The 12,836-nt window shown below is 37.4% G+C and overlaps 1 protein-coding gene across 1 annotated transcript in view; it reads right to left on the minus strand.

Moving 5' to 3' along the window:
- Window positions 1-12,628, minus strand: part of Cip4 (formin-binding protein 1-like Cip4) — a 39,880-nt gene extending 27,252 nt beyond the window's left edge. Inside the window, exons 1-2 of the mRNA XM_068293745.1 lie at window positions 12,489-12,628; window positions 11,135-11,259 (exon numbers count right to left, since the gene is read on the minus strand). Coding sequence (XP_068149846.1) covers window positions 11,135-11,158 — 24 coding nt within the window. The 5' untranslated portion in view covers window positions 11,159-11,259; window positions 12,489-12,628. The remainder of the gene's footprint in view (window positions 1-11,134; window positions 11,260-12,488) is intronic.
- Window positions 12,629-12,836: the final 208 nt, after the last annotated feature.

Here is a 12,836-nt window from a genome sequence, read left to right on the forward strand (position 1 = left end):
TGTCTTATATCGAGAAAATTTGTTTACCAAATTGTTCAGAAAATATCACGGATATGCGTCAAGGAAAGAAAGAACTTCTTTCTGGGTCCCGCCGATTGGGTGGGTGGGTTGGTTGGTTGGTTGTTATCGATCGAGTCAATGTTAACATAAACAACAGTCTTATAGACGCATCAGCTTCCCAGCCGCGGAAATTGTTTATAATAAAATGTGTACCGAAGGTTTATAAAAATAAACTCACTGCAATGCAGAGAGACGGCCAAAGTCTAGGCGAGAAAAATCGAGTTTTTGACTTTGTTTTTCAACTTACGAAAATTTGTTTATACCATCCATCAATCGTTTATTTTTGGTGCCCCGAGCCCAATTGTTTAATTATTGCCATTGAACTTACCTGGAAAAGAGAAAGAAGAGTGGAGAAAGGAGAAGTTAGTTTAGTTGAAGCTTGAGTACTGGGAATCCCCTTGTGATGTTATCAGTAACAAATCTCTTATTTCTTATCGGTAATATTATCTCGTTTACGATATAGATAAGTTGCAGTTTTTAATAATTGGGTCTAATTAGCACAGTGCAATAGAACAAAATATTCCACCAAAGAATTGATGGAATCAATTTTATCAACATTCGTGCATTGTTGTAAAGTGCGGCAAAAAAGACACAATAATTTGGAATAGAGTCAATGTTCGTTGAACAAAGTTTTTGCAAATCAGTCGACTACCATCATTCCATAATAGTATTATCATCATCTTTCTGTCATCGTTGTCAAAGGGGTAAAGAAAAGACGATGACGATGTGTGCAACGACGGCAGCGACATACATGACAACAGGGGAGACCAGCTAGCTAAAAAGCACTCAAATGGATGCAAAATAGTTGGCAGCTGCCTTCGCAAGTTGCCGCTGCCTTTGCCACTGTTGCAGCAACTGCCTACTCCCCCTTTTTCTTCTCCTTCTCCCTGTCATTCTCCTCTTCGTATGTGCATGGGGAGTGCATTGCTCCGGAGCAATGCTTCAACTTCTTCTTATTTGCTTCTTTACTCTGCTCTGCTCTGCTCGAGTGCAACCAAACAACGCGCAACTTTTATGCCTTCGTTGTCGCCTTCTTACCCCCGACACCTTGCCCCACCCCCGCATACCCCGCACTAGTTCACCGGCACCGGCACAGCTCCTCTCAGCAACTACTACTAACAGCAACTTTTTTATGCCTTTTTCTCTCTTTTACTTATTTCTTGTAATATTATTATGTGCCACGTCGAGTGGCAACAAAAACAACTATAACAAAGTTGCTCTAGAGTTGAGAGTCTGCCTAATTTAGGCTGTAGCTGGAGAGCTGGGCATACAAGTTATTTTTATATTCCCCATACCCCAGCTTCATTCCTCACCTCACTAAACCATGTCTCCTAATTGTAGTAACAGGGTTAAAAGGGTATAATTAAAATTATATAACAGATAACTGAAAGAAGAAGAAAAAGGACCCTAATACGATGAACGATATAGACGGGTGATTGAGCTTGATTCATTTTAGGTGATATCATGTGTATGTAAGTATATCTTAAAACTATATAGCACATTGATCTTGCCACTTCTTTCGGCAAATATTGTTATGTGCTGTTAAAGCCAAAAACTGATTTACAACACATATATGTATGTATATGGTGAGAGACTTCACTCCCTTCTTCCTTGCACACACGCACACACACACATTATGACTCTGGCAGATGATTCAGTTTTTGTCGGTTTTGAAAGCAAAAAACAAACCACACAATTGAAAGCGACCCCAATAATTCTTTCGTATGTACGTTCAGAAATGAGTCAAAAAACATTAGCGGATCGGTGGCGGATCGTGCCCGGTAGCCAACTACGTGCCAGCTAGCGATCGCTCGAACCGATGATGATGATCCATAGGTCCCTCTCCTTGGGCCCAAAAAGAATCGATTTCTTCATATGCAGCAGGGAGTGCGCTGTGGGGAAGGGAAATAGAAACGGTGGGGGGTCATTGGCATGCGTTGCTTGGCAACATGTTGCTGAAACATTTTGCTTAGCTTATCGCCACCTCAAAAGAGAGGCAGCGTTTAACGATTTCCGTTACTGCTGCCGCCCCACCTTCCTTCTTTTCCCTCTCATCTCCTCTCTATTACCCCACTCATCACATACTCTTAAGTTTGTGGAGGAGTCGTATTACCCACGCAAACAAAACAACATTATGAATTTTAATACCCATTACTGAAAGCTCAGGTAAAGGTATATTGATGTAACGTACCTTTTGCAGTCGAGGTTTCTGCTCTTCTCCTTTGGCAGGGTATTAAAGAGTCGTTGCAGAGCATAGGCATTAAGTTTTGTGCAAATTTTGCAATATTTAACCCAAAAATAATGTTTTTCAAAAAGAGAGAGAGAAAAAAATGAATTTTGGTATTCGGTTTTTCGTTTTTATTTCGGGTATGGAAGGGTTCAACCTTTGGGTATGTCATGTGACAGGAAATGAAGCTAATTTGTATTTTGCGGGTGTGGCGGAGCGCAGTTTTGTTTGCTTGGGTTTGACAATGGCAGGCCAAAAAGGAAACCCAAGAAGAACGCCAGGCAGCCAGGCTGGCTGGCCAGGCACACAAAATGAGGGCCAGAGAGCAGCACGTTATTGAGATTGGAGAGGAGAGGACATAGGGGGGAAAGGGAAGCACACATTTTATGGCAGCCTTGTACTCGAATTCCTTTTTATTTTTTTTGCATAATATTTTATGATGAACATAACATACACACACACAGACACACGCACTGCCAGAGAGACACAACAAAGAAAGTGTCTTTTCTTCTGGTCGTTCCCCCCACCCCCCAACTTCCTCTTCCCGGCCTCCCTTTCTCAGTCAGCCTCATTTCTCATTGCCTTTGAACTTGCCTGCAGCAGCAGCAAAAAGCTTTTTCAATAGGGCCAAAGCTGTCACAGATTCCATACGGGCCAGCATATTCATACAATATGATGCACAGTGGGAAAGATATGTACCTTTAAGTTGTCAGTCAAGACAGGCAGTCTTAAAAGAGAGACTTTAGTAGACACTTGCTGACTTCTTCTAATTAGAATGGCGTTTAGAAAGATATGCCTATAGTAATTATGTTGAAGTCTTTTCTAGATTTATTTTGGCTGACCTATTTGCTTAAGGTAGTTTCTGCCAGTGTATAAACTCCTTCTTTTCAATGTTGTTCCACTTTAAACACAGCATTAAACAAACATCATAATCAAGCATTTTGCCGCTATGTAAGCAACAAGAGTCCTTTTCTGTATTTCATCACGGCAAAGGAACAAAGGGAAATAAGTAAGGCAGGCAGGCAACCAACCACCGACCCACTCACCCATCCACCCACACTTTTTCTCTTTCTTTCCTGCTCTCTCCTTCTATCTCAGTCAGCTGTGGCTCTATGAGTCATACCAGCTGTTATATTGGGGGTGGTTGGTGAATGGCTAGGATAGCCAACCATCCCCTTTCGAAAGAGAGTATGACTCAGACGAAATTGCGGATGACTCAAAAGGAATGCCAAAGAGGGGACGATAACGAGAAGGTGGCGAAGGAGTAAATAATGAAACGTGTTTGCTCTAATCAACAACTAAAACGTGATGTTAACTTGCAGAGCAACAAAAACCAAACTCCCAAACTGAAACTGGCCACTTCACTGCAAGTGCACTCTCAAGAGAATGTTGGAGGGGGATGATTCAAGTGATTTGTGGTCGATTTCTGTCGCAGATTTGCAAAAAATGGCACAACATTTAGCGAGGGCCTCTTCCCGCTCATTGGCCACATGTTGAAGAGAAGTCACTAAGGCGTAAATGAATTACATATATAACAACCAAGCGTCGACGAGCCACAATTGGCCTAGGGGGTAAGCAATGGCAGGGCGGATGCACACACACGCACACACACACTCATAAATCTTGCACGTTATTAATATTTTGTACACTTTGTGACACATTACACAGGGTGAACAGAAAATAATATAACTTTAAACAATAGCATTAAAACCTGTTGATAAAAATGTTAACCAAACAAACAGGAAGACTGATAAGGTCGTGTACAAAGAGGGGATTGGCCCCATGTGCTCCATTCAGTTCGTCCTCCCCTCCTTCTGGCACAAGCTTTAAATTAACATAACAGCATAAATCACTATGGAATTTTTAATTATTAAAAATAAATCGTTATGCCAAAATGAACAAAAAAAACAAAAGGAGAGACCAAATTCTCCGTAACATTCTTTTTCACAGCCAAAAACTGACATACAGGGTGCGTCATCATAATGTTAATGATGAAACTATCGGTATATATGTACATACATAGTTAACCAATCTGTTAACTAAACCATAAACGCAAAGCATTTTCATCATATGAGTAACATTTTAATCAATTTATCATTAACCATCATAGGAGAACTTTAAACTATAGAGGGAAAGATCTACAGTCAAATATTATGAGGAGGTACACACTGGGACCCCACCACAGGATCCCAAAGCGATAGTTTGGACGATAGTTTCATGACTAACCTAGAAGCCGCACCCTTTATTAATGGCCTTTGTCCCCTAAAGAAGGCAAACAAAGACAAAGCAAAAACAAAATAACAAACAAAAAAAAACTCGACACATTTGTGTATCTAATGTCCAACTAATATTTACTTATTAACCTTTGCTGATAGCATGCCAAATGATTATGTATGTGTATGTGTGTATGTATGTATATTGACAGTTTGCTGAATACTCTTGCCAAAAATCTTAAACCCAACGAAGACAAAAAGCGATAATAAGAGACATTTGATACGATTAGAATTTATTTTTCATATCAAGACGAGGTCTAACTATTTATGTACATACATATATCTGTGGAGCCAATGGAATTATTCAGAATAGGAAGCAGTTTCTTTATCGATTCTAAAACTACATTGACTTTTTTACTCCGGGATAGAGTAACACAACAAATTCATAGATAACAAAATCCTAGTCCAGATAAAATATTTATTATAATGCCTTTCCCCGACGACCAATAGAAAAGTTTACCTGTCTCCACTACCTGTAGATAAACTTAAATGTGTGTGAGTGTGTGTGTAAAGCCATTTATGACCAGCAACAGGTTCATTTAATTTAGTCACACATGAATTTTTGCTGATAAGTTTCTTACAACGAATACATACCTTCTGACGCATCGCAACAGAAAATACACAATAAGAAAAAAATGCATAGTAATAGAATACTAACAAAAATAGGCCAGAGAGAGAGCAAAAGAAGATTATTATTAAAGGAAGTATAGCGGAAATGCTGGAAATGCATTCAATTGATATGCCAAATAAAATCTTGAAAAAAAACACAACAGATGAGGAATATTAATTTCCTAGTCTCTTACTCTCTAGCAGATGATTCACTCAAATGGCAAAAGATGCTAATAAACAAACTCTCTGTGAATCATTTATTTTTTTGGTTTAAACAAATTCAATTTGTTGGCAAATAGTTTTGTTGTTTTTATTTGCATGATGTACAAACGTGTTGATTGGGGCGTGGCAGGCACAGAAAGACAGAGAGAGACAGAGAGAGAGAGAGAGAGCGAAAGGTGTAAGGTGTTAAACAGGAATTCTTTTTATATTTAATTGTTTATTGTATTTATTAGAGTCGAAAGCTTACAGAAACAATAACCAAAAAGCAAAAAAAAAACTGTGTTTGTCGGTCAAGTGATAATTTTTGTTTTTCGGACAAAGGGAACATTGGTTTAGGTTGTGAGGTTCGTCTTTCTTATTGCCGAACAGACCAACAGCAACAATAACTAAATTCCTGCACTCTTTCTTTGTCACTAAAAGATATATATAGTATATACACATACATACATACATACATACATACATACATACATACATACATATATGGTCAAACCTGTGGCGCCGCCAATTTTTGAATATTTTGAATGGCAACGGTTGCTTTTGCATTTGCATTTTAAACGTTTTTCGGTTCGGTATTTTGTTTTGTTCGCTTTGCCAAATGTGTCTTGTGTGTAATATCTTATGGATACAAATGTCTTGTTGCGGCTGCTTAATATGCATGCAACGCAAACTGGCTGAAGGCTACTGAAATCAATAGACAGCACAGAGACAGAGAGACACAGAGACATAGACACAGGCTCAACGTCAGCCAAAGATTATTTTACAATGCACTCGAAAAGACATTTTGTGAGTAGAATTGCAATCAAGAAAGAAGAGAAATGAATAGAATGACAAGAATATTTGTATACCCTTGCAAGGATATGGAGTTTTCAATGATCAAAAATCTTTCAAATCATATAGGCTACGAGACGCCCAAGCACTCCATGGGCTTGGCAAAAAAACTCATTTCAGTAAACTAAAAACTGATTGATTGATTTTTTGGCAGACTAATATACGCTCTTCTTTAAGTTAAAGTGCAAAAAGATCTAAGGAATTTTCCAAGCTAATGTGTTTTATAAGGGTTTTCAACTTTATTTGTTGTTTTCTCTATCATTCTTTTTCTTTTTTTACATTTCACATATTAGACAATCTTCACTGTACCCTTCACTGGATATGTAGTACCCTGTTCAGTAACAAATCATTCGCCAACTCTTCATTTTGGTCTTGGGAGGCGTTCAAATTTAAGTTCAGCTCTTAGCCGGATGCAATAAAAATAAAATCAGCCACCACCCATTGACTTAATAGAGAGAGAGAGAGAGAGAGAGAGAGAGAGAGGGAGACAGAGGGAAAAATGAAAGGGAAATATATACATATATATATATTTATTGTCATAATGTAAGACGTAAGGTTAGAGAAAATCGATAAGATATTGTAGATAACTAGAGATTCGCAAAGTCGTCTTTTAAGGGAGAAAAATCGAATCAAAAATGCAAGCAAAATGTTGTACTTCCTAAGACAGGGTCAGGACGGGCCATGCTGGGACTTGGCTTTAATTGGAATTGTGCCCAAAAGGGCGAATCTTAAAGGATGATTCCCTTCTTCAGAAATGGGGGAGAAATTGTACAATTGGAATGAAATTGGCACGTCTTCTTGATTTTTGGGGTGCGTCTCGGTGTGTGTTGAAATTTTCATTATTCTCTAGTTGAGGGTGTTCAGATGATGATGATGATGACGCCGACGCCCAAAACTAGAATCGAATCGTATATAATTACCTGCTGCGAAGAGATTTATATGAGGAGAGTTTCAGTTCTTTAGGTTTCCCCCTCTTCATCTCTGGGTGGGTGATGCAAGCTTGCTTTTTTATGCCCCCAAAACACTAGCAACTATGTCACTCATTATTATTTTAGACATAAAACTGTCTGTTTCTGTTATTTTTAGTATCTTCCGCAGTCATTAAAATCAAGTTGTTACAATTTATTTTTTTCCAGCTTTCGGTTTTCGATTTGTGGGTTTCGTTTTTTGTTTTGCCAATTGGTAAATGTTTCTGTTTCGGTTTCGGTGTTCGAGTTGTTTTCATTATTTTCATTATTATTATGTGAGGTCGGCCGCAAACGCTGCGTAAGTTTTCAATGTCATGAAAAGTTCGATTGATGTTCCACAAGAAGCATGAAAATTATTTTATTTACACAATACTCCAAACTACATTAAACAGCTGCCACTTTACGGATGGTGGAAACGGTGGAGGAGGGAGAGGAGGGGTTTTACAATGCCGACAATGTCTAGATAGATGCCGGCATTGAATTTTTTTGTGAAGTGGATGAGTGTGAAAAGAGCTAAAACGGTTAAGGAGATCTTCAAGATTGTATATAATCTATATTTATACATATGTATATGTATGTATATATGCAACTCCAAACGCGCGTGAGAGTGACCGGGGAGACGAGGTAGCGGGGTTCAATGGACAAGTGTTCTCCCCTCTCTCCCCATCGAAAAACAGCTGATCATTAAATATTGTGTGTGATGTGAAAAATGAAGGTAAAACTGAAACAAAAGCTAAAGTTATTTTGTTTTTTGTTAACGATTTTCACAGTTCTCTTGGAGAGACGACTGTGAGGTGAGAGAAGATGTGTGGAACATACTTATGAACAAGGTCTTCCACAATTTGGAGACTTGGTAAATTTTATTTCGCAAACTATATAGTGGCCTATTTAAGAGAAAAGTTGGCAAACAAAGTGTATGCACTTTTATATTTGTACCTATATAAATCGGAAGTAAAATAGGCGGTTGATGCAATGTCTGCTTGTAATATAATTTTAAATTATAAAGAAAAACTAAGAACTATTTTTAGGCCAACAGAAAAAAGAACGATAGAGAGACAAATAAATGCATTCGGTTTTGTTTTGTGTTTGTTCTCTTCTTTTGCAGCATTTCAAATGTCGAACAAAAGCAAACAAAACTCAAAACAATATACAAAATTGTATTATTTGTTCGATTTTGGATACTCTATCGAATACGATGTAGGTAAAATACTCCTGCAGGGTATTTTATAGTCGTTCAACCTTTATATAAAGATTGCTTATGGTTTTTTTTTTTTTGCTTTTTGCATATGCAATGCGCCAAGTTTTTAATGGACTTTAAGACGACGCGGCGCATGCTTTAAATTTAATTAAAGTGAAAATTTTGTAAAGAAAGTTTCGTTTGGCCGTTTTCTATGCATTATACATATATTATATACACAGGAGATATCTATATACATATGTATGTATACAGTGTGTTTTCTTAGTTGAGTGACTTAGGCTATGCAACTAGCAGAGAGGGAGAGGGCGGGCAATGAGAGGCAGGGGTTGGGGAGTAGGCGTCCCCTACAATTGACCCGCTTAGCCAGAGCGGCGAACCCAGCCAGCAACAACTATGATTTTTGCATTATATAAAATAACTATAATAATATTGAGCATAAAGTTATTATATTGTTGTTGTTGTTGTTGTTACGGTTACCTATTACTTGTTGTTGCTGACGTGCCCAATTCAATTAACCGAATTGCTGCTACTTTCTAGAGTACTCACAGAGATTTGCGTGCAAATTATTTATGCAAATAAAAAGTTTAAGCCATTAATATACACATTGGCATATCTATATACTTATAGATATAGATATTAACCGCACAAGGGAGTCAATAGGGAAAACGTGAAGCTAGTAATGAATAATCTGTTCCACTAAAATAATTAATAATGAACTTTAATATATCAATAAAGAGATAAACTAAAATCAAACTTGTTGATTTCAAACATTTGGCTAACATATGACATGTGGTTAAGACAGACTTTTTTATAGTCTAAGCATAGTCATGGTAACATATTTTACTCACTTAGTGCTAGTTAAAATCAAGTCGTTTTCACATCAATCGTTGAATCATCATTTATCATATTCTCTATTTTTCTACTTCCTCTTCTTAGTCTCCGGTAAATCCTTTAGCCAAACATATTTGCCACTTTGTTAGCAGCTTTAATCCAAAAGCCCCCAAAACTAATACCAGACAGTTGGAGAGATAGAGCATTAAAGAGAGAAGAGAAGAGAGAGAGAGAGAAAAAAGAGAGACTATCTGAAAACTCCGGCAACTCCACACACACACACACACAGAAAGAGAAAAAGGAGGAAAATGCTAATAGATTGCCAGTCGCTGTCTAGACATTGCAGTTTCAGTTTTCCCATTCTTTTTTTTTTTTTTTTTTGTTGCTGCTGGTGGCTATGCTTACGGAAGCAGTTTCCGCACACACACACACACACAGAAAGGTGGAGATACACATTTTGAGGGTGTGCTGCTGAAAAACTACCCCAAATCGAAAGCAAAAAAAATTCAAAAATATTAATCCATCGATTTGATTCGGTATCAAATACCGACTACAAAAAAAAACGGCTGAGTAGCCGCTGCAACGTTTTACATTTTCAATTTCAGGTAACTACGTATGACAGTGGGTGTGTCCACCACCCCTCACTCCCACACCCATTTCTACCCCTGGTTATGGTTATGCCTGATACCAAAAACTAGAAACTTTTAAAAAACAGCTGGAACAGCAGAAACTAGCAGCTTGCAACGGTCACTCGAAAGAATGTTGAAGGAAAAGGAAAAAATTCCAAAAGCGATAAAAAAAACTAGAGGATCGATTTCCAAATTCATCCAGACCGCGAATTGTATACACTTTTGGATATTTTTAGTATATCTTAAAAAGGGGAGAAATCGGACATAAGTAATTCGAGAATTGATTTGCTATAAATTAGAAAAAAATAAAGGTTTTCTAACCGAAAGGACAACAAAGGAAAGTCGAAATACCCGCTTAACCCGAGGGTATTCGTAAAAAGAAATATAAAAAGAACACAATAACAGAAAAACAATATTGGGCTTTTAGGGGAGAGGGTGAGAGAAGGGGCGTGGGGGCAGCAAGCATGCTTTGGCGCTCTCATGTGGCTGGCTGTGGCCAACAAACAATTTACATAAAACCAGCAGAACCAGTTTTTTTGTTTTTTCTCCACATTTAGTTTCAAGTTTCAACTTGGTCAAGTCATTGGGGAATCGGCCAACAGCAGAACAGACTCATAGCCGGAGACCAAAAGACTCAGATTCAGTTTGAAGATCTTGAAGAGTCGGGGGAGGGACGAAAGAGACTGACTTGAAACGCAAGGGTAGAAGTGTTTCTAGTTATTGAGGATTGCACTTTGACTTTAAGTATTAAAGAATCATTCGCTTTGAATTAGCTGCATGTAAAATATAAATGAATTATAATTATAAAGACCCAAAATAAAGCGAGAGAATTCTGAGAAACTAAAATTTGATGGCTCTATACATATGTATCGCTCGATCGCATCACAATCTGGGAATCAACGATCATAGCCACTTATTATTATTTAAAATTTAAATAGTTATAGTTCTAATTCTGTTCTTTTCTGGCATGACTTTCAATTGTTTAGCAACTTTCATTTATCAGCCACTGTGAATTTGCATAAGAATGTTGTAAAAAGTTCAATTATTGTGCCAGTCACGTGAAAAGACAAAGTGCCAAGACTTACTTATTTGGTTAACATATACATAAATAAAAAATCAAAAAAATTCTATAAATTTCAGTGACACGTTTTGCATATAAACAGGGTTGCTTAAGAAGTAAGAAAATCTTTCTAACTTGGAATAACAATATCTTTTATATATGGAATCTAATCTGAAATGATCTGAAAGGGATATCTAGAGAATTAGGAATCCAAAAAAGGACTTACCCATAGCTCAGTGCCCCAACTCATTTTGTCGGAGTTTGGCGCTGCTGCGGCCGCTGCTGCTGCTCCTCCAGTTGTGGTTTCTGATTCGGCAGCCAGTTTAATGCTTGATCCGCTGCCACTTGAAACTGTTATTTTGTTGTTGTTGTTGTTATTGTAATCCAAAAAAGATAATGTAATCCACAGTTGAGGCAGAAGATGAAGCAAAGGAAGAATAGAAGAAGAGGGAAGATGATGATGATTCAAACGGTCAAAAGCGGTCAAAGGCGATGTAAAAACGCGTACAAGGAGGGAAGCATAAGTAGACGACGACGAAGAACAAGAAGAGGCGTATAAAAGATGATGAGAAGTTGCTATTATTGTTGTTGTTGCTGCTCCCGCAAAAGGTTAATTAAATTTTTTATGTTTCGTTTCTTTCTCTCTCGTTTTATTTTCTCTCTCTCTCTCTTTCTTTCTGTTTGTTGTTACGCGTTGTTTAATTTTCTATGAAAAAAAAACAATTTCTAATAGAAAAACGCATTTCTTGTCTATTTTCCTCCTTCATTTGGATCTGTGTTTTTTTTTTTTGTGTTTGGTGGTTGAGGTAAACGACAGGTAAAAGAAGTTGCTCTATGCCGGCAGCAGGTAAAAGACACAAGAAATTAGGATAATATGAGAAGAAAAAGGAAGTAAAAAAAAATTTTTTTTCGTATCTGCCGGTCAACGTTTTGTTGTTGTTGTTGTTATTATTATTATTGTTTGCTGACGTAAAAGAAAATTTCACTGCATTTGCGCATACAACATGAAAACGGAGACATAAAAAGAGAGAGAGCGAATGAACGAAAGTGTGAGGTAAGGGGAGAGAAACAGCGTGAGAGAACAAGGGCCCAATTGCATTTCGTAATTGAGAGTTGACAATTGGAAAAGTTTTCTTTAATGGAAATAAAGTTGGAACGATTCATCTACCGTCTTATTCTCTCTCCTTCCCTCTATTTTGTTCACTATAGTTGTTTTTACATAATTTTTGCACAAACACATTCACACGTTGCACTAACACACACAAACACAGTAAAATAGCCGAGTGCACGCACTTGGATATGATTTTTCTTCTTTGCGATCCTAATACAAAATTTGGAAACTTATATTTTCTTCTCTTTCTCTTGTGCACACATTCTTATTCTTCGTCTGTCGCTTTTCCCATTAAAATAGGTTTTAATATGGGCTTGCACTTTTTTAGTATGCGTCATAATTTAAGCGACATTTGCACGATAAAAAAATAACAAACACACTACACACACACACACTGATGAAAAAAAATTATTTAATTTGCTTATTGTTGTTGCGCGTGCGGCAAAAAAAAGGGTGCGTCCACGCTCACCTCGAAATTTTTCAAAAACACGCGATACTTAATTTTTGAGTTTGTTTTTATTAACAAGAATTTATAACAATTTATTTTGCTTTTTCTTCACTTTTCCAAAAAGAAAACACCCGACGCACGTCCGCTCACCTCGAGAATATAAACAACAACAATAATAGAGGAAAAGTGTAACCAGACGCCAAAAGCGTGATAACGTTAAATCTTCCATACAGTGTGACCAGCTCCAAAATGAAAAAATTTCTTAGTACCAGCCGAGTAAAATTTCAAAACTCGGTCACACTACTGTTAAGAGGGCGCCACAATCAAACATCTTCAAATAGTGGGAGCAGAAAAAAATCTGAATCGTAT

Source organism: Drosophila tropicalis, unplaced genomic scaffold (assembly GCF_018151085.1).
Source record: "Drosophila tropicalis isolate 14030-0801.00 unplaced genomic scaffold, ASM1815108v1 contig_805, whole genome shotgun sequence".
NCBI lineage: Eukaryota > Metazoa > Arthropoda > Insecta > Diptera > Drosophilidae > Drosophila > Drosophila tropicalis.